At 45.8% G+C, this 23,340-nt stretch overlaps 1 protein-coding gene across 1 annotated transcript in view; it reads left to right on the forward strand.

Annotated features, from left to right (window-relative positions):
* Positions 1 to 2,571: 2,571 nt before the first annotated feature.
* The window catches only part of tet1 (tet methylcytosine dioxygenase 1), a 67,537-nt gene continuing 46,768 nt past the window's right edge, over positions 2,572 to 23,340 (forward strand). The window contains exons 1-8 of the mRNA XM_083774974.1: positions 2,572 to 3,175; positions 4,142 to 4,438; positions 5,177 to 5,672; positions 6,192 to 6,484; positions 6,801 to 7,727; positions 8,169 to 8,337; positions 9,775 to 10,095; positions 10,218 to 10,826. Coding sequence (XP_083631100.1) covers positions 4,407 to 4,438; positions 5,177 to 5,672; positions 6,192 to 6,484; positions 6,801 to 7,727; positions 8,169 to 8,337; positions 9,775 to 10,095; positions 10,218 to 10,826 — 2,847 coding nt within the window. The 5' untranslated portion in view covers positions 2,572 to 3,175; positions 4,142 to 4,406. The remainder of the gene's footprint in view (positions 3,176 to 4,141; positions 4,439 to 5,176; positions 5,673 to 6,191; positions 6,485 to 6,800; positions 7,728 to 8,168; positions 8,338 to 9,774; positions 10,096 to 10,217; positions 10,827 to 23,340) is intronic.

A 23,340-nucleotide genomic window follows, 5' to 3' on the forward strand; every position in this document is an offset into this window, starting at 1 on the left:
GGTAGGCAGGCATGTCGCGCGTAATTGTAGAACGCGCAGGGCATTCACTGTGAAGAGTGCGGGCGCAGACACCACAAAACAGTTCAAACAGCCAGTCATACAGCGCATGATAGACGCGCCGACCACGGCAACGACAGACAGGCTGACCACAGTGTTGCAGATGCAGTTAGTAGTGTAGCAAGCAACTCTGACAACTTACAGTATGGCCTATTAGGCTACTGCAGAAATATTTGGATAGATGCACCAACGCAAAGCCAAGTAGCCATGCAGGTGCCTATTAGGTGCCGCAGTTTCATTAAAGAGGATATTTCCAGAGCACTTAACCTGCCAGTGCCAGTTATAGGTAAAGAAACCTTGAATATGTATGTGTTTGGTTCCAAAACACCCCAGAGAATTACCTGCAGGAAAGTGAAGGCTCGTTTGAGAAATATTAAGAACAATCAAAGCATTGATGTCCATTTATTGGAAACACCCAAGTTGAGCTCTTCGATTAAAGCGCCAAACGGAAAGATAAGGAGTGCAAAAGGAAGCAAAAGGAATGCCCATATCAGATGTAGGCCTACCCATAGGGATGGATGCAGTGGTATTAGGAGTCCTAATTGGCGGAGACCAATATTGGAAAATGGTCACAGGAAAAATGGAGAGACTGAATGAAGGACTAGTTGCACTGGAAAGTGTATTTGGATGGCTGGTGCAAGGAGAAGTCACCACGTAAATATCATAACTGAAGTTGTGGACATAAAGTGATGCACATCAGAGAGGAACAGCACTGTCAGATCAGTTACGCAACTTTTGTAAACATGTTTAAATTACTCCTAAACATTTTGCCAAACATCACACACTCTCCTATCCTCCTGGTGGAGACCTGTGCCCAGAAGGGCACTTTTTCTAGTTATTTGCTTTTCTGAGATGTGCTGTGAGTTTGCATATCTGCTATTTTCCAGCATGGGACCGTTGCACAGTGAAGTATAAGGCTTTAGGATTTATAAGTCGTTTTTAGAATCCTCCTCCTCAGGAGCATATCCACGGATATCCCAAGCTGTGCATATCCACGGCTTCCCAAGCCGTGCATGCCTTATGGTTACAAGCTAAGCTATACATGTCCTTACAACCGTACTCTACCGGATTTTCAATGCAAGTGGTTGTTTCACCATGTTTGCGCATTTATGAGAAGAAAAAAAACCACTCTGGGAATTATTTCGGGTACCCCCTGGGCCCTGGCTATGCGTCGCGTACCCCTAGGGGTCCGCGGACCCCACTTTGGGAACCGCTGGCATAGCCTATAGAGAGTGAGAGACGCTCTACTCCTTACAACAGTGTTTCACCGGATTTTACTGTTAAATAAATAAATAATTAGCACGTGACTGCGCACTAGGAACCGATAGTTAGATCCGAAATTGAATTAGGCCTACTGTAATAATGGATGCCACGGCACTTTTGGACCAAAATAGAGAACCTATCAATCTTCATATAATTGGTCCTCACTTAGGTCATGAACCAAGGCTAGTCCTCACTTATGTTCATGATAAAATCCCACTATTTGTTCTACTCAGTCTGTGTCTCATAGGAGGCCTGTGGGCAGTTCAGAAACCCGTCCACCAGTGACATCATCATTAGACAAGATTTTATTTTTATATTTAGATTTGTATTATCGTGAGAACGATGGCTTCCATTTTTGCATGGCAACTTTTCAGGAATAGAACGCCTGCCATTTCTATTAGCTTGGATTCCCCATCAATATGTCACTGGTGGACGGGTTTCTGAACTGCCCACAGCCCTCCTATGAGACACAGACTGAGACGAGTAGAAAATAATTGTGGCATTTTATCATGATTAGTAATAGTGAGGACCAATTATATGAAGATTGGTTAAAAAGTGGTGAAGTGGTCCTAGTACATAACATCCTCCAACGTGGCAGACTGGCAGTTGCAGAATAATAGGCCTTAATTCTACCCATAAAGTAAGTGCATTAAATTATTATTTCAGGAAGTAACCTTGAGGTTTGTTCTTTTGTTTTTGTCTTTTTTCAAGGACACCACCAGAGGCCAGCACAACGTCACAAAACACAATACAATATAGAGCATTTACGGACGGAATGAAAGTGGAATGAATTAGCATGTGATGTGAGCATATTTTACTTATTACACTTTACTCATTTGATTGATTGATTGAAAACTTTATTAACAGTTTGCAGGGGGAAAAAGCACAGCAGGATATAGTTCAATACAAGGTCTGCTTACAGCTTACTCTGCTATAAGAGGATTAAAAATCCAAGAAACCACTAATAAGGCTTAATTGTTGATTGGGGTCCTTTTTAAACTAACCAGAATCTAATATGTATGTATTTATTCTGCAAGGAAGGCACCCAGCAGGGATATTATATTAAAACAAACAAAAGCACGTTCGGACAGAATAATCCATTCCGCGTTTTCCCCACGACTCTTCACTCTCGAGCCCTCGCCAAAAAGAACAGATCTACAAGCTCACAACGCGTCATGAAGCGCCGCGTTGTGAGCTTGTATATCTGTTCTTCAATGGCAACGCGAGAGAGAGGGAGAGAGAGACCTCGGGGTTGCGTCTGGTGTGTGTGTAAAGGGCGAATGGTGGGCAGCCCCGGATGGAACTGACATAAGAGAGAGAGAGAGGATTTACATTCTGCAACGAACGGGGCTGTGCGTATACGCGCGCGTGCGCGTGTGTGTGTGTGTGTGTGTTGTAACATTGTAACTATACTCGTGGTGGTGACGGTGGCGCGTGTCCACTGTCCACTCCACATTGATTATATAGCTACATTGTAGCCAATACATATCCTCCCCGGACTGACGGACGGTGTTCTCTCTCCTTGGTACATTTTGTAGCCGTCGTCGGTCAGTTTATATTGGCGTCAATGTGTCCGGTGATGGTGGTGGTGGTGGTGGTTCCTCCATGATTCGTGCACCGGCGGCGGGGTGGACCGACGACAGCACTAGGGTCGCAGCCGGCGGTGGTGCGTCGTTCAGCGGGGAGGAGAGGAGAGGAGAGACGGCGGCGGCGTCGAGGCAGCACGGTCACGGTGCTGCTGCTGCTGGTGGTAGTGGTGCACGCTCCGTGCGGGCTCCGTGCGCGTATCTCTGCACTGCATGGACGAAGAAGGAGTATTCTTAGCTAGCCTGCTTCAACTGTCTGTCTTCTTGTGGTATGTCAAGTATTCGGTGGGCTAAAGCCTTCCCTTCGTTGCCCTTTTTCTTTTTTTTAAAGGGGGGGGGGAAAGCCCCCCAATGTGTGTTTTAAATAGGCTATCGAAAGTGGAACGCTTTAAAAAATATATAATATAAACAAGGGATAACATTGTGTTTTGTTGCAGTCGGTCGACGTTCGGACATTGAGTGATATTATTTATTATCGGTTGTGATATTCAGTCGTCGACGTCGACGACGACGCGGCCGGTCAAGTGCAAAAAAGTAATAAACTACTAGGGCATTTAAACACACAGAAAAACATGGTAGTAAAGACAGCTCTTCCGCCAGTCAGGAGCCAAAACAGGATCTGACTATAGCTTCCACTACAGACCACAGAGAGACAGACCACTTTCTGAATGTGCTTGTGTGCCCTTTAACTGTGAAGCCACGCTACAAGCATATATATATATAGCTTTAAAATGCTTCCATTTACTTCTGAAAGGCATACGTGTAGGCTATATATCCTTGTTCCCTTTAACTATAGCTTTTAAATGCTTGCATGTACTTCTGAAAAGCATTACATTGTATATATTATACAGTATGTGTGTATAGGCTATATATTCTATGGGTCTTTGAAATGCTTACTTTTAACACTTATTCAAGCCTGCAGCATTATCACATTGTATGCAAAATGGTGTTACATGCCAATATGAACAGTGTGTGTGTTAGTGACACATGCATGGGCTTAAATCACATATAGGAATGTAATAACACAAGGGATGAGTTCATTACAGGGATTGTCTTTTCAGCTCTTTTTATAAAACAACCTTTTAATTGGTGACCATAATGACAGATTATAGGTTTCTCTTATTGTGTGATTGCATGCTATTTTGTGGCGGCGGCGGGAAAAAAACAACAACATCAAACATTCTTCTGGCATTGTTTTGTTCTTCTCATCATAATGTTATCTCTCTTCTCTTCAGGTCGTGCGCTTGCTCAGCTGCTGTTTTGAAAATGGTACGGTTATTATTATTATAACCGCGTGAAGTGTTCTCGTCATCATCATCCTCGGCGCTGCTGAGATTGAAGCGAACAAACACAGAGGCAGATTTAAAAAGTAATAACAAGAAGTCCAGGAGGTTGTTGCTTCTAAGAGTCACAGACCGGCGTTTTCTCCAGACCAGAGGGCTCCCATGCTGGCTTCCACTACAACACCACCTCCTCCTCCTCTACCACACCTCCTGAGTCATGCCTGTCACTTCCAAAGCCACTGGCAGACAGTAAGCCACACACAGTCACGGTTATTATTATTATTAGCCTATTATTATGTAATCCTCATAATCGCAAATCGTTTGACGAGATGATCGCAAATTGTTTAATCGCGGTAAATTCTTCGGTTGGGGCGGCAGTAGCCTTGGAAACCCAGACGTTTTTATTTCCAGGGAGAAAAACAAAGTCTGGGGCCGAGTCCACTTCAATTCGGCATACAGTATAGCGCAAACGACGCTCACTCTCTCCTGATTTCTGATCGTCTGCACCTTTGATAAATTGACACACATACGTACACACACACAAATTTGTCTCCTGCCGGGAGCTGCCTATGCCATAGAAAGCATAGGTGAGTTCCAGTCTAGGGTGGCAGTGGCTCAGTGGCTCACTATTACCACTATTGTGGTATGGCATAAGTGTTTTATAATTAAAAATATAAAAATCGGATTGGGAAAAATCAGTATCGGCTGATAGATATTCAAAATCAAATGATCGGATCAGGAGCAAAAAATCATTTTTGAAACGTCTATGGGGAAAATGAATGGGGAATTATCTTCCGGTCCTGTCGCCGTCATGAAAGGACTGCGACGCTCTATAAGCCCTGCGGGATTCTGGTCAACCACTACATAGGTTTTATGTTGTTACAGTCAGAAATGCCATTTTTGCTCATACGTTCCAATGTTCGAAGACACACAATTAAATCATTAATCGCACGAAATCATCAACTTAAACATTCTGTGGTGTGACAGGCCTGGAAGACGACAGCCGCAACCTGCCCAGAGAAGAAGCACCAGGCACACGTTCTCCATCGCCGCTAAGTCCAGAGGGAGAGCCGTCACCAGGCTGCAAACAGCACCAGCCGAACCCAAACCCACCACCAGGCTCCAGGCAGCACCCGCCACCAGGCTGCAAACAGCACCCGCCGAACCCAAACCCACCACCAGGCTCCAGGCAGCACCCGCCACCAGGCTGCAAACAGCACCCGCCGAACCCAAACCCACCACCAGGCTCCAGGCAGCACCCGCCACCAGGCTGCAAACAGCACCCGCCGAACCCAAACCCACCACCAGGCTCCAGGCAGCACCCGCCACCAGGCTGCAAACAGCACCCACCGAACCCAAACCCGTCACCAGGCTTCAAACAGCACCCACACCCGCCGAACCCAAACGGTCCACCACCACTAGGCTCCAGAGAGCACCCACACCCGCCGAGCCCAAGCGGTCCGCCACCAGATCCCAGGCCAAGGTCATTATGGTTTTGCCATTGTCTTGTCATTAGTTTTAGTTTTTATTTTGTTTCTTTCGACTCTTTTGTTTTCAATTTCCGCCTGTGATTAGTTTTCAAAGTGAGGTAAGGTTTGCTTGGGATTAAAACTGACTGTAGCTTAACATTTTGCAAGATGAGATTTCATATTCACCCAACATATTAGGCTTCCTTTATGAAATATTGACAAAGACTATAACACAAAGTACATTTTTGTCAATTCTAGTTGTGATATGAAAGCAGGGAATCATAGTTGAGAAAACAGACTTGAAAGGTTCACTTCTGTGGTCTCTAACATTACACCTAGCTACATGTCGATTTCAGCTCTGACATTTATTTCAGACATGCTCTAGTATGTGAAGAGTCTGTCTGCTTTTAACTCATTTTGGATAAAAAAAAACTTGTCTTGCTGCCATGACTGTCTCTATCAAAAAGAGTCACATTTCTTTAGAGCTTCAGTTAACGTCGATGCTAACCCTGCGGTCGCTCCCCGCCATGCAGACCCCGGCCGCCCGCAGCCCACGTGGGACGAGGAGCAGCGTGAGCCAGGGAGTACGGAGGTCGCCCGCTCGGGTCAGCCAGCAGCACGCTCCTGAGGACGCGGGATCCCTCAGGCCCACGAGGCTGCGCAAGCCGCCCAACGTCTACGGCGAATATGAAGACGCCCCAGGGAGCAGGAAGCCTGGCACAGGCACACCCCGCCAGCAAGCTCCGAAACCTAACAACAGGGGACCACAGAGGAAGAGCGCCAGCAGGGGGAAGGCGGGGAGAGGTGCGGCGCCTTGCCAAGACGGGTAGGGATCGGTCACATTTTGAGATATTTGAGATAATGGCATTTATTTGGCATGATCATCAGACTCCTTCCCATACACCTGTGTGAATTCATCCGTTGCAAAAATGCTGAAAAAAGCCGGTCTACCAGAGAAATAGCGCAAACAGCCGATCTACAAGCTCACAGTGTCTCGGGATATGACGCATTGTGGGCTTGTAGATTGCCCTTTTTTCTTTTTAAGTATCTAGTTATTAAATGCAGTTTTGACCATAGTACATTATTGTTTTGATGATTGATTGGTAGCAGTCATATTGTCATAACATTTCATTTCTTGACAGCTCTAAAGACCTCAAAAAACCAGACGGCGGCGATGGCGATCCAGCTCCTAACGAGGGAGGGGAGGAGCCGGACGTCCCTAACGGCGAGGGAGCCACCCCCGTTGCTCTGGAAACGGATGTCGTCGGCGCAGCGACTGAAGTCAAAGAGCAGGAAGTGGAAGTCCGGGCGCCCGGGAGGAGCCACGCTGAAGTGGAAGCTCCTCCCCTTCTCTGCAAAGTCGCACGGGAAGAGTCCTCCATGCGCCGTGGCTGTGACGGCGCTATTAGCCCCGCCCAGCGTTGCGATGTCGTCCACCCGAGCTCTGTGATCGGAAGACCCGAAAGTCATGGGGAAAACCACAGTTCTGCTGAACCCCGAAATGACCCCAGTCTCCCTGGTGAACCCCGAAATGACCCCAGTCTCCCTGGTGAACCCCGAAATGACCCCAGTCTCCCTGGTGAACCCCGAAATGACCCCAGTCTCCCTGCTGAACCCCGAAATGACCCCAGTCTCCCTGCTGAACCCCGAAATGACCCCAGTCTCCCCGGTGAAGCCCGGAATGACCCCAGTCTCCCTGCTGAACCCCGAAATGACCCCAGTCTCCCTGGTGAACCCCGAAATGACCCCAGTCTCCCCGGTGAAGCCCGGAATGACCCCAGTCTCCCCGGTGAAGACCGAAATGACCCCAGTTTCCCCGGTGAACCCCGAAATGACCCCAGTTTCCCTGTTGAAGCCCGAAATGACACCAGTCTCCGCGGTGAGGAGAGCGAGAACGTGAGTGTTCCGGCACGCGTCAGGATGGAAGAAAGAGTGAGCGTTATCCACGAGGTGACCAGGGAAGACGAGACTCACCAGTGTAACAACACCCGGTTCGATTCCCGGGTGGTACACCACCAGCACGACAAGGAAGGCAGTTCACGGTCGGCGAGAGGAGGAGGAGGCGAAAGGTAAGCCTGGCAACGTCGTTTACATCATCGCAATTATTCGAGGTGATGCAACAAAGCTGGCAAGTGAACTGTTGTTTATTCACAGTGCTTCAATAAGGTTATATACAGATAGAAGGTTTTACCAGTTAAACCATAACGTAAGTATAATTGCTTGTAACATCAACACTGCGACAGAGGCATACTATTCAGACACGTAGGGCGCTCCAAACATAAATTTGGCGATTTATGTAACAAAAGGCCAAAACAGAAATGTAATTTTAGTCACGGGGCAACCGTCTTTCGACTGTTCTTGGAGCCTTGGCCGTTCGGGCAACTTTACACATTTTATTTATATATTCTAATGTTCAATGCCAAACTAAAAAACACAATGAAAATCGTTTAATCGCAATCCATTTGTATGACTATTTAATCGTCGACCAAAATGTGTCCTGATGGTGACAGCCCTGGCGAGAGCCTACGCAGCGGAGAGACGGCAGAGAAGGAGGCGGCGGTGTGTGAGCCCCAGAAAGAGGAGAGAGAAAAGGGTGTTTGTGTTTACATCAGTCCTGCTGACTCCCAGCCTCACGGGCCTCATCGTCACTCCACTGACAGACTCATCCCGTTGACTCAGGTCAGCTCACGTTGTCTCTTTTCTTCATTTAAAGTAGGCGTTCATTTGTGCCTCTTTTTCTTCACCCGTTTAGTCGTTTTGCTAGTTGATTCCTCCCCACACATTGCTGTTGTTGTACCCTGCTGGCTCACCTGCCAGTTCAGCAGCTGTCCTGCGTCCGTGCAGGACGACAAAAAAAACCCACCCAGAACATGGGCCTGTTGTGTTCGTATAGAGTAGACGCTCTACAGAGCCAGATGCAATGCGGCAAAGTCACGGTGGTAGGCAGGTTACTTAATGTACCACTGTGCCACTCAAGTGCCTCACAAATCAGTTTCATATCTCTTAAAAATCCATAAAAAGATATTTTTTTAAATCTCTCTAAAGGCCAAATTATGCTTTGAACGATAAGTGCCGACTAAAGTGACGTCCAAACGACAAAACATTAAAATAAATGCTGACGAATAACAACGTAATGGAAAAATTAAAGGTCACATTGGTTGGGAAGATTGCAGTTGACTACATCCTACTACATCCTTGGCAACGCTGTGGTGTTGTGAGGCAATATGAATGCTCAAAACCCACGTGACACACATGTTCGGCACTTGTTGCTCAAAGTAGTGCTGCACGATTAATCGAAAAAAAAGATCACGATCTATATTCAGACAACTATGTGATCTCATTTCTAAATTTGAGCAAGATGTCTGTTTAAAGCCACAGTAGTTGGCTCCAGGTGCCACTTTTGAATGTAGTAATGTTCAGCAACTAAAGACAATATATATTTGCATGGAAAAAATGTAAATCGTGTGAGAATCATGATCTCAATTATTGTGGAGGAAAATGGAGATTCACATTTGAGCAATAATCGTGCAGGCAGCATCTTTTTGGTGCATCTATTTGTAGTGTTGATTTTGACAGCAAATTTAGATTTGAGTTTTTAGTCTTTTGAATAGTTTTCATTTAGTTTACTAGTGACATCTTAGTCACCTGGAATGTTTTAGTGTTAGTCTAGTTTTAGTCGACTAAATATCACAAGATTTTTGTCGACTAAATCTACAGTTGATTTAGTCGACTAAATGTATTTTGGCGGTCCTTGATGCCGTCGTAATGGCTATCTTTACACGTGCTGAAAATCTACAAGCTCACAACACGTCGCAGTGTGACGCGCTGTGAGCTTGTAGATCTGCAATTTTCAGCATGCAAGATGCAACCATGTGTAAAATGACTCGTGCTTTTACTTATACTTGTCCACTAGTCCCTTCCTAACATTTTAGTCTAGTTTTTATTTGTTGACGAAATTGTCAAATTATATTTAGTCTTAGTTATAGTCATCATAGCTTAGTTTTAATTTAGTTTCCATTTTGTTTTTGTCAGTGAAAAACGGTAGTCGACGAACATTTTTCCTCATAGTATTAGTTGACGAAATAAACACTGGTTATTTGTTTGGTGGTCTTGCAGGCAGAGTCGGCGCTCTCCACGACAGCTACCTCACAGCCCACCCTCATAGCCCCGTCGTCGTCATCCCTCTCGGAGCGGCCCGTACCCCCGCAGGCTCTGAGCCGGGGCGCCGGTCACCACATCCGGGTCAAGGCCCACGGTGCTAAACTCCCTTACCTAGCATCCTTCTCCTCCTCCGGAGCAGCTCTCCCCGAGTCGAGGCAGACGTGGCGGACCGACCCCGCGACCCCTCTTGCTGCCAGCCGCGGTGGGCTCCGTTCACTCCTTCAACCCGAGCCTCCTCCTCCCCGCCGTGACTACTACGGACAAGCCCTGTCACCGGTAGGCTCTGTCACAACTGTTACATCATCGCATCATCGGATTTATTTGAACTATTTGCAATTATTTGAGCAATTATTTGTATGCCAACTAATGGTCAACTTAAACTCTCCTGATTGTTCCAGGCCTACCCTCCGGCGAGGACTCACACCAAAGACATGTCATCACATGTGGAGCCATACAGCCGGGGGGACGACAGACCTCCACTCTCACTCCGTCAGTCCAGCGCCGATCTGTTCCTCACAGCTGCGTTGAAGCCAATGCCCCGACACGGCAGGCTGCTGCTGGGAACGTCGGGACCGGACACAGGCTGCATGCGTGGCACCTCCTCCTCCTCCTCTTCCTCCACCTCCTCCTCCTCCACCCCCACCCTCCAGGAGACCATCCTCTCCCTCTCCTTCTCCTGCAGCTCCGACAGCTTCGGCTCCTCCCTCTCGCTGGACACGGAGGAGGAGATGGAGGAGGGGGGCGGGCGGCAGGCTGGGGGTCCGGAGGGGGAGGGGGCGGCCGTCAGGAGGTGGCAGCTGCCCCCCCAGAGGAGGGAGCGGAGGAGGAAGCGGCGACGGGGGGGCTGCGGGGCGTGCGAGCCGTGCCGCCGCCAGAACAACTGCGGCCAGTGCAGCTGCTGCCTGAAGCGCCGCACCAGGCACCAGATCTGCAAGCTGCGCAGGTGTGTGGAGCTGAGGAAGAGGAGGAGATATACGTCGCCTCTGCTGCCGCTGACCGGCACACAGGTGAGGCGCTGTGTGCGTGTGTGTGTGTGTGCCTGTGTGCGTGTGAATATCATTATCTGCTTTAAACACTGTCTTCCTGATGCTATCTGTCTAGTGTCTATTTAGACATGCTAGGTTCATCCTCAGATTCCACCTCACCCCCTAGCACTCACCTCTTCAGACTCCACTTTACTACCTAGCACTCACCTCTTCAGACTCCACTTTACTACCTAGCACTCACCTCTTCAGACTCCACTTTACTACCTAGCACTCAACTCTTCAGACTCCACCTCACCCCCTAGCAGTTCTCTCTGCACTCTATTGACGTGATTATTGACCTTTTTTATTGAATAGTGTTAATGCTTACTCTGCTTATTCTGAGCTTTAGGTCACAGACCTTCTTTGATGCAAACATTTCCTATCTTCGGGACCCCAAACTACACAAAATGTTACTGTACGTAAATTGGCACGAATAGGATGAGGCAGAGAATACCTTCATGTGTTGCAGCCGGCCATAAGATCATTCATCACGCATGTGCAGGGTGGTTTTGCTGACACGCATTTCTGTGTTTACGCCAAGGCTGGTTTAGGCTAGATGCCTTTGTTTTGACGCCTGCCCAGTGCCATACAGAGACGCACACTATCTTAACACTCTACAGCAGCACTGTAGAGTGTAACTATTGTACCGATAACACGCTTGTCAGTGAATTGATATCGGTGTGTTCTGTTGATAACTGTGGTTGTGTGCATTGGAACCTTGTTTGTGCATAGTGAGGAAAGCTGTTATGACACTGTGAGATTTGCGTGTTTGTTTGTTTCTGCATGCCACTGTACTATACGTATATACTATCCTATACTATAGCGCTCATTGTTGACGCTGTTCTTCCTTAGTCTCCTAGGTTTTTTGTGCCGCCACCCTTATTGTATCTTTCAGTACTCTCAGTCTGTATCTTAATTGCTATGCAGCCTCGGGCGAATGACTTTCCCCCGTGGTATCAATAACGGTATGTCTGTCTGTCTGTCCATCTATCTACTGGCCACGCTCGGGGCTTGATAGTGGAACAAGGCGGTTCCACTCCCTTTAATTTACACAGCAAAGTCCTCCTGACCGTCTGTCCGTATCGCCTCTCTGACCCTCTCCCAGTGAAACGGTCAGGAATGCAAGCGTGATAAGACACAGTTTAAGTATGAGGGAGTGTGTGTACTGAGTAAATATAGGCTCTACTGTTTGTGAACACAGTCAGACATTAGTATGTGGTGAATATATATACCATACTGTGTGTGTGTGTGTGTGTGTGTGTGTGTGTGTGTGTGTGTGTGTCAGAAGGGAAAACACTGTCACATGAGCCGGCAGAAGCGCAGCACGTGGTCTCTTGCTGTGCGCGTGTGTGAATGGTTTAATGTGTGTGTGAATACATAGAAAGATACCGTATACAAGCACTGTTTACCATTTCCATTTGATCTGTAGGGATCCCATTGAGGCGTGTTGTTGAAGTGTAAACAACCAGAAGATCACATAACGTGATGTTACGTTTGATTACAATCTACTACACACGGAGGAGGAGGAGCTAGGCTATAGGCTAGCTGAGCGGCATCATGCGTCGCCCTGGTTACCGAGCGCCGGGGGAAGTCAATATGCCACAGTGGTTCTCAACCAGTTGTCCGGGGACCTACGGTGGTCCTTGAGGGGGTACCAGGGGGTCCCCAGCTAAATGATGGAGAGTTGAAGAGTTGGTAACTTATTAGTTATAGATCTTTAACTCTTGAGAGTGTATAATACTATGTGCATTACTTAAGTTAATTTACAACAAGTCTACACAGTTAGAGAATACTTTGCCTGTTATCTCTCCTATGGTAGGCCTACCAACATCAGTACAGCATGGAAGTTTAGTTTTGGGTTTGAGAGGCTAAATGTCATCAAATGGTGGTTCCGTGGCTCAAATGCATTAATAAATAATGGGCCTCGATATGAAAAGGGTTGAAAGCCACTGCAATAATAATCCATGCACAGTCAGCACTGGAACGGAAGTCTCACTAATTATTGGCAGTCCTACACCATTCATATTTGAACATTTTTCAGCATTGCTAACAGCAGCTGTCTGTCAAACGCTAATACACTGTGCGTGCGTAAGTGTGTGCGAGTGTGCATGCATGCATGTGTGTACGTGCCCATTTAAGACTCGCAGTAGCAGCAGATTATGACAGATTATATAACTACCTGCAGTAGTGTTAGTGGGTTGTGCGTGCGTGCGTGTGTGCGTGCGCGTGCACGTGTGTGTGGTTGAGGAGGAAGGGATTAAGCACTGTCTGATTTACAAACCCTACGGAGAAGGCCTGAGAATGTGGGTCACCATGTTAAGGAGTTCACAGTGAGCGCCTGCACGCACACACACGCGCACACACACACAGGAGATACTGTAAGTAGGCCTGTCAGAATTATTACCTAATCGCATGATTGTAATTATTTTTAGATAATTGCAATTATTTTGCGCAATGTTTAAATCGTTTGCATTCATCTGTATGAGTGAATGTGTTTTTTTTTAAATGAACGTTCTACGAGCATAGAGTTCGATATTCTCTTGAATATCGAGATAATGTTTTATGGAATATTTATGAACATAAAACATGATAACATTTATGCAAAACAATTATTGTGATTAGGTGATTATGTATTAATTCATTGTGACAGGCCATAGATATGGGTGGCAGGACAGGATCCACACACGCTCGCACACACATGCACACACGCTCGCACACACACACACACACACACACACACACACACACACACACACACACACACACACACACACACACACACACACACACACACACACACACACACACAGATCAACAGGTGACTCAGAAGCAGAGGGACGGCAGTGCTTGGCTTGTAGTACGTGCTGTAAATGTTTGGATGGTACACTTCTGATGTGTCACATGCACTGTTGGTGGTGTGCAATGTGCGTGCGTGCGTGCGCATGCTCGCGCTCACGGCATTGTGGGAAAGATGGGCTGAAGTGAAAGTGAGGTGTATTATTGTAATATTCAGTTCCATGATGCATGTCTTCTTTCAGTGTCTGAATAAGACTGAAATTAAGCTGACAGGCCTACGATACTATCGCCACCCCAGTGTGGTGTTGTTGCCCGCGTTTTCTACTTGTTGACATGACAACATAAGCTTCGGTGCCTCGTCGACACAATGAGTAAATGTTAGTATTGTAAACACGGAGCAGGCGCGTCTTCAAAAAGAGCTGTTCAGGTGAGATTATTGAACTTTTATCTTAATATAGTCCAGTTGTCTACATACATACATATACATCAGTCAGTATAGCAGGCAGTGTTGTTGGGCAAGTTGTAACTTAGTTACTTTACTAATCACAGTGCGCAGCAAATGTAGTCCAGGCGCTTTTCAAGCACCTGCCAAGAAAAAAGTTTGTAATGCTACTGCGCGGCCCCCGATCATGAACACACGTCTATATTTTTCAGCCAGCCAGGCTCTTTCAACACAACGATTAACTTTTTTTCCAGACGGTCCGAACTATAGGCATCTGTCGCATAACAGGACTATACCTTTTCTCTTTTGACAAGATACAGAACAGATATGTATGAATTGAGCCCATATCGTCTTAACAAGCCGCGCATGCGCGATTGTGCATGTGGGTGCGTGCGTTCATGTACTTGAGTGTTTTGCGGTTGAAGCTTACACCCTTCTGATGAACATTGTCATCATTATTGTGAGGTTGTGTAAAACAGGGACAGAAGCCAAAGAAATACTTTCATGTACGGGCATGCAAATACAGTTCCTTTTCCTTCTAATGAGTAACTCCTAGAGGCAGCCAAAGCGTGCTTGCGTATTTCACCACAGTTTAGGTGTAGCAGAGTGGCTCTCAGCCTGATGACCTAAAAGTGTAATATCTCCCCCGAATCACAGCTATATCCCTTTGGCTTAGTGGTTAAGATGTTGGCTTTCCACGTGGGAGACCCGGGTTTGAATCCTGGGTGTTGCATAACATACTGAGCAGGAGAATGCTAAACGCACACCAGTCTTACTAGTGGTGCCAGCTCACGGCAGAAACATCTAAAGAGTTAAGTCTTAAAAAGACAAAAGGGTGGCTGCACACACTGATAGCCAAAGTGCCGATTATTTATTTAGGATGCAGAGTAAAAACCAACGTTTCGGCAGTTCTTCTTCAGGGTATGTTATGTTACATAACATAGGCATAGATCGCTCTTAACTAGCCTGCTTTCACTCAGACTCAAATGGATCCTCTGGTGTGTGTGTTTGTGTGTGAAGTGAAAGTGGTGTGTGCGTGCGTGCATGAGTGCATGCGTGTGAATGCGTGCGTGCACTCACTGAACAGCTGGGACATGGCAGATGCCAGATCTAGCAAACACATTCATGCATGCATGCATGCATGAATGCACGTACACATCCAAAAACACATGCATGTGTGCACGCACGCACGCACGCACGCACGCACACACACACACACACACACACACACACACACACACACACACACACACACACACACACACACACACACACACACACACACACACACACACACACACACACACACACACACACACACACACACACACAGTCAAGAGAAACGACAGCAGAGTACATAGAGGTTTGATTCTTCTGCTTATGGTAGAATGAAATTGACCTAAATAGTCTAGACGTGATGAGAGCACTAGCTGCAGGCTACAGGACTGCCTCCCCTCCCCTCCCCTCCCCCGTAGCTCACAACGCCAGTAGAGCTGTCATTTCAGCTGGCGTTTAATTGTCATTAACGAGTGATTTGTGTTCCGAGCATCTTTAAACATCGGAACACATGACATGTACACTGTACAAGAATTGCATTTCAGTTTGACTTTCAGGTGCTATAAACGACGTTTGTACAAAATTTGCACGTGAAAGACAAATTAAAATTTAAATATTTTGATACCAATGCTTTTGTGTGTGTGTGTGTGTGTGTGTGTGTGTGTGTGTGTGTGTGTGTGTGTGTGTGTGTGGTCTGTTGCTGCTATGGAGAAATCAGCAATGTTTGCCTTTGCACTGCTGCTGCTGCTACAGAATGCAAACATAGTGAAAGCTGCTAGTCAAACCTGTGCGTGTGTGAATCATTTGTGTGCACGTGTATACTGTATGTTTATGGTTGCTGTCTCGATGAAACCTGAGTCATGCAAAAAAAAAAAATAGCAACAATATACAATCTACAGAAGCTGCCAACGGGCTGCACCTTGCAGTTTAGCCATTGTCACTATTTTAGAAATAACTATAATTTAATGTTCAAAATAGGGACACCAGTTTGAAAGTATTTTAGTGTGTCTGACTCTGTAGGATTTCTATGTTGATCGGGCGGCAGTGGCTCTAGTGACCGGTAGAGTGGCCGGATGGGAACCGCAGAGTTTCCAGTTCGGGCTCCCCCAGAGTTATTGGCAAAGTGTCCTTGAGCATAAGACTCTGAACCCCTAATTGCTCCCTCCCAGCAAGCAGGTTGCGTGGTTTCCTCCGCCATCGGTGTATGAATGTGTGTGTGTGTGTGAATGGGTGAATGCACTGTGTGTGTAAACACACCACTTCACTCCTACGCCAAAGCTTCACAAAGCTGCCGAGTGTCAATAGCATATTATGCACATAAATGGTCAATTGTTGCGTGACCTACTAAGTAGTATAAGTGTGTAAGACCCACCGAATCCACAATTGGATGGGTGAGCTACTTTAACTGGCCTGGGCCGCGGCCGAGTGGTCCAGGCACATAGGCTAGTAATCCAGCCTGACGGCGTGCCGCGGGTTCGAGTCCCGAGCCCATCGGCCTTTGCCGCATGTCTTCCCCCCATCTCTCTCCCCCTTTCCTGTCACACTACTGTACCCTATCAAATAAAGGCAAAAAAAAGCCACAAAATATCAAAACAATTATAATAATAATAATAATAATGTAATGTAAAGCTGGTCCGTGAGACGGCTGCATGTTTTTTGTTTGTCATTTCTCAAGGGTGCGCGAGCGAGAGGGCACTCGCAGGAACGGCGCCTATTATGACCATAAGGGTCCATTTGGTTCCATTGTGTGTGCAGTGTGCACACACTCATTGTCATATAGTTAAAGACCCCTGTGAGGGTCCATTTGGGACCCCCAGCGGTCCCCAGGACCACACGTTGAGCACCAGTGAGTCATTCCCCGCTGAAAAGCACCCAGCAAGGCGTTTTTTAGGTGAAGAGTGCACAGACTGCACACATGCTCCTCCTGTCAGCCGGCCCCTCCCCCCACTGCACACGCTTCGCCCTTCCCCCGCCCGCCTCCACCTCGCCCATCACCACACACACGGGATTGGGGGGGGGGGGTGCGCCACCCCTCAAGGTTACCATGGTGACACTATTGTCTGGCGCGGTGACCTTTGACCTGCCGGGCCGCCCGACGGGAGTGTTGTCGGTGTTGTAATGAGGATTTACTACGGATCACCCATCAGGTCTGCTGGTTTTGGCTGATGATGATGATGATGGCCAATCCATATCAAGCTTCTATAGCCTCTATTGTGATTTATAGACCATAAGATCGATTACGAAAATGGCCGATCTAATTGCAGGTCGGCTACTTTATCTGTTTTTGTACACCACCATTGTACAAACAATGTTGCATAACACAAGGTGGTTAATCGCGTCAATCATTTGAATTATCCGTGTGTCGATTAAAAAAAAAACCTGCTTCTTGATTGATCGATTAACCTACATGAGCATCATTAAGTCTGTCGTTGGTTCGACTAAATATATTAGATACATATATTGTTGTTTTTTTGTATTTTTATTGAATAGTACAGTGTGAGCGTTGCAGGAAACGGAGAGGGGAGAGACGGGGAGTTACACACAGCAAGATTCTTCTTCTAAATCCTCCAGTTTTCTGAAATAAATATTTTCACGATTAAAAAAAAATAGCAGACCTACAAGTTCTTGTAGATCTGCTATTTTTCAATAGCTATTTTTCAATAACTAAAGTATAACAGAATGCTTGAAACACCAAAAGGGGTTCCTGCCCAAAATGGGACTAGGCTATCGGATGCATTTGAATATTGGTTTTGATATTATTTTCAGTTAATGGCCCTGCTCCTTTTTTTTTTATATATATATTTTTGGGGCCTTTATTGATAGATTAACCGTAGCTTGACAGGAAGGGGGATAGAGATGGGGGGGGGGGGGGGGGGGGGGAACCCGCAACCCGCAACTCGCTGTCATTCTGGATTACCAGCCTAGGTGCCGGGACCGCTCAACTGGCCCAGGCTAATGGCCCAGCTCTACTAGCAGGGTTAATATATATTTTTGGGGCCTTTTCCCTTTATTGATAGATTAACCGTAGCTTGACAGGAAGGGGGAGAGAGATGGGGGGGGGGGGGGGGGGACCCGCAACTCGCAACTCGCTGTCATTCTGGATTACCAGCCTATAGGTGCCTGGACCACTCAGCCAATGGCTGCTCTACTAGCAGGGTTAATAAGAGCCCCCAGAGCAGCTGGCCCACGTTGAAGCCGCCTGGTCAAAGCTGGAACTGCAAGCGGGCGGTTTTGTTCGTGCATGTAGCACGAGCAACAGAGCCCGCAGCAGCTGGGGTTTAACACGGCGTGCTCGTTCATCAATCGATTCAGGCACGTTCGGGCGAGTTAGCGTGCACTTCCGCATTTTCGCTACAACATTTTGGCGTCCAAATCAAGAAAATGCGGAAGTAGAGAATTCTTCCGTGTCCATTGAAATTAATATCTGCAGACGAGGTAGTCCGCCATCTAGTTTATAGATAACTGCATGGAGATAACCCATTAGACGTGCTCTACTAGCAGGGCTTATATAGGCCTTTGGACACAATGATCTACATCCAGGTAATTAGGTTATACGGGCGGGCAGGTCCAGGTCAGTGTCCTTGTGGTTAGAGTGTCAGCCCTGCATGGGATTGGCTGGTCGGGGGTTCAATCCCCGGGTATGGTCTCAAACCATTACTAGACTATAAAGATGGGACCAAATGCCTCCCTGCTTCGCCTTCAGCATCAAGGGGAGAACAGAGGGGGACGTATAGCGTAATGTCCAGGGAGTGTATTTTATTTTGTACATCAAGCTGCCTCATCATGCCACAGAAACGGGAGATAAGGTGTCTCTCCACCAAAGTGTTAAAGGGATCGTGACATTAAAAAAAAAAGTTTTTGTAGTTTTTCTTACTACTTTTAGGTTTTCTGAGCTCAATTGCACCCAAAAAACTTTTAACATTCAGTAGAATGTTAAAAGTGGTGGTCTGGGGTAACAGACTGTTACTGTGATGTAACAGTCTGTCATTGTTTCAGAGGCCCACTTCCCATTAATCATTTATTCTCAATACAAATTAAATGTAACTAACTTCAAGATAAAGCAGTGCAACGTTTTCATTTCAGATTTCCCAAGAATGTTAGGAATGTCTTTGATTAAATGTGGAATGTTGGAAATTTATTTCATTTCTTTGAAATTCCACAAATACCATATTCACACAAATCTGAGTTGGATACAAGTTAATATACACAAAGCATTATTGTGTCATGGATTGAGACAAACAAAATGTTGATCACATAAAATTGAGGCAATACCTTATGTGATATTTCACACAAGGTCAACAGATTTAGTTAAGATTTAGTTTTGATAAAATAAAAAGTTGACGGAAAATACTTGCAGCGGCCAGTAAGACTGTAAACGCCCATATATGACATTACCATTGCAGATGTCACTGTCGAAGCCTGTTTGCCTGTTTTCATTGCAGCTCAAAAGGCTTCAGAACACAAAGAGAGAGAGAGAAAACCCCAGACCGGAGAAAATCCACTGAATGTTCAAAGTTCAGGTTGTGTGGGTGAAATTGAGGTTATAAAACCTAAAAGAAAAACGAAAAATAGAAATTAATGAAAATTAATGTCATGAAACTTTTAAAGACTTTGAGGACATTCTGAATCCAAGGGCCCCCATTGGCTCAGGGCTCCTGTGCACGTGCACACTTGGCACAAGAAATGTCACATATTCAGCATAATGAGTACTTTTACTTGTTGTACTTTCAGTACATTTTGATGCCAATACCTTTGTGCTTTTACTCGAGTACCTTTTTTAATTTCTGACTTCTACTTGTAACAGAGTAGTTCTATATTGCAGTATTGATACTTTTACATAAGTAAAAATGTTAGTACCTTTTTCTACCACTGCCTACTCCTACACATGTTGGGAGAAGGGACATGTTTGAGTCTCTTGTCACTCTCTATCACTCTCTCTCGCATTCATGCATGCACACACACACACACACACACGCACATGCTCTCTCTCTCTCTCTCTCTCTCTCTCTCTCTCTCTCTCTCTCTCTCTCTCTCTCTCTCTCTTCTCTCTCTCTCTCTCTCTCTCTCTCTCTCTCTCTCTCTCTCTCTCAGTGAGGCAGGATATCCTGAACAAATAAGCCTCACTGACCTCTCCACGACCTCTCCTCTCCCCCTGTTGCCCCTCCCGCTTCCCTCAAAATTAACGATTGACTTGCCTGACAGCCAATGGCACATAAGACAGCCTGACAGCCAATGGCACGGAGGCCATAACAGCAGCGTAAAGATGTGATGAATTTGAAGGTCGGACCTAAATGGATACCAGATGATTTGATCTGTTGGTGATGGCTGATAAACTGTGCGAAAGTATAGGAAGATAACAATAGGGCTTTAATATTTTCCTGAAGGAAAACTCAGAAGGGCTGTTTTCAACCATTTAAGATATTTTGCCTTTATTGATAAAGTAAGTGGTGGCGGTTCTGGACAACTGTGGGCCAACTCGACACCGGGCACTGCACTCTCTGCTGGGGGTGTGGAACGCGTGCGTCGAATTTGAAGTCGGTGGGGCGAACGATTCTCGAGTTCACGTGGATTAGGTATTATCATTCTAAACTATGTTCTACCAATTGAAGAAATTGCAGATGAGGCTTTAACTCTTTGCGCTCATGAAATATCAGAAACCCTATGGTTCTATGGAAGATGTTTAATCTGAACATACATTTACAATTTAATCAATGAATAAAAATGACTGAAATCGGTTGTGGTGACTGACAATGTTAATCCACGTTGTAAGTGTATAGTGTGTACAGCATATGCAGTGCAAGCCTTCTAATATAGGCACACAATGGTAGATGTAGTAATAAAGTCAATGATTACTTCAGAGCTAGCAAAACATTCATTTATTTTAACACGTAGGCATTTCAAAGTAACAATGTGCGCTTCATGCGTCTCTAAGCCAATACTGTGGGTTAAAGTTAAACAGAGCCGTGCCAGTGGACCTGTGTTGTCGCGCTTCAGTTGCAAAGTGTAAATCAACATTTGAGCAACGGGGCAGGCGTATTATTACTGTCAGCGACATATGCAATGCATATTGTATTATAAAGACATAATGCAGTGCATATGGGATTAAACCCCAGTATGAAGAATCCCTCAAGCTGCGGCACACATATTTCGGCATGTTGTTTCAATGCATTCTAACCCACATGATGTGTCTGAACGCTGGCCAACAGAACTGGAGAGCATCATGTCACAAAGAGAATATAGAAAGTCACGATGCCCATAGAGGTTTCTCCTTCATAAAACGGCTCACTCATTAACTATAGATTAGATATGTGAAAAGAAGCTGCATGGACTCCGTATTACATTGATGGAAACATGAGGTTGTTCCGTCGCTCTCCCCAGGTTGGCAGAGTGAGTGTAGCGCCTAGCAGACAATTGACACTTGGTGGAAAAAGTGGGTTACAAGAATCGTGGGATAATAAAAATGTAAGAATAAAGTGAGGGACAGGTGAAAGTGACCGGGGCGGGGTGGACCATCGAGGAAAACACACAGAAAGGGGCACGAAGTGAAGTGAGTAGGTGTGAGCACTTTGGAAAAACGAGACGTGAAACAATGAAAGAACGTCGTGAGACAATGGAAAACATAATATGCAGTAAGAAGCATGCAGGGCAGGATGTCACCACGGTATGATGCTGAGGACCACCTGGAACCAGTGTTGTTTTCGTCGACTAAAACTAAGACGAAAAACGTCGACTATACCTTTTTTCACTGACTAAAACAAAATAAAACCGAATCTATGATGACTAAAACTAAGACTAAATATATTGACAATTTCATCAACAAATAAAAACTAGATTAAAATGTTAGGAAGGGACTAGTGGACAAGAGATCCAGTTTTATGCTAGGTTGCATGCTGAAAATGGCAGATCTACAAGCTCGTAGGTCTGCTATTTTCAGCATGCAAACAAAGTGTAAAATCTGCCATTACAACAACATCAAGGCCTGTCAAAACACATTTTAGTCGACTAAATCAACTGTAGATTTAGTCGACTAAAATCGTATGACATTTGGTCGACTAGAACTGGACTAACACTAAAACATTCCAGGTGACTAAAATGAGACTAAAACTAAATGAAAATGATTCAAAAGACTATGACTAAATCTAAAATCAAAAAAACAACACTGCCTGGTACCCCCTCAAAGACCCACTGGTGGTCCCCGGACCACTGGTTGAGAACCGCTGAGAGAGTGACGTGAAACAATGGAAAGCGCAAGCAGGGCAGGATGTCACGGTATGATGCAGAACAATGGGCTTATGAATATGTCAATGTCATTATATCCTTTACTGTATGCAGCAAGGCTGTAAGCATGGTATATAGACAGTACATAATATCATTTATAGTACAATGCTGTATAAAGCGACATTTGGGGCGGTCCAACTGTCCCGGTTGCTCGGTCAGAAGAGCGTTTGCTGCTTAATGCAAGTTACGCAGAGATATCAGAGATTTAGGACCTTTTTATTTATTTGGGGTTTCACAGCGTGAGATATACACGTATGGGAGGTGTAGCGCGGGAGTCATTTGTCAATCTCTACAGTTACCTGAAATATCCACATATCAATTTAGAGTTGCTTGCTGGGGGGCTTGTAGATCGTAGATTTGCTATTTAACCCATTTTGTGCGGGAATCCCTTTTGGTGTTTTAAACATTATGTTATAATGTAGCTATTGAAAAATAGCAGATCTACAAGCTCGTAATTTTTTTACATTTCGAGGTCAGGCCTAAATGGGTTAATGCGAGTCACTCAGAGATATCAGAGATTTAGGAGTATGAGAGGGAACTTTTTATTTTATTTGGGGTTAAGGTTTAGACCTATTTTGAGCTGAATGCATGAGCGAGCCCCCATCCCCCGGTGAGACGGGGCCATTGTGTGCCCTCGCTAAGATTTGACTGGCATTTCTTTGGTGGTTTTTGGGTGGAGCGGGGTTAGGGTTAGGGGGGGGGGGGGATGGCAACTTCTATTGACGCTGAGAACCCAAGTGGCACAACTTCAAAGCTCATCCAGCAGACTTAATGGCCGACGGAAAGGGGGCGGGCGGAGGCCTTAGTGGCATCAAAGCAGTGGTCCAAAGTTTTTACTCCACTATAATTATTTATTTGATGTTACTACTAGTTATGTTACGGGCGAGTTAGATTATTATTGTTATGAAACACGCATCAAAAATA

This window comes from Protomyctophum parallelum (genome assembly GCF_964188405.1).
Source record: "Protomyctophum parallelum genome assembly, chromosome: 10".
Lineage (NCBI taxonomy): Eukaryota > Metazoa > Chordata > Actinopteri > Myctophiformes > Myctophidae > Protomyctophum > Protomyctophum parallelum.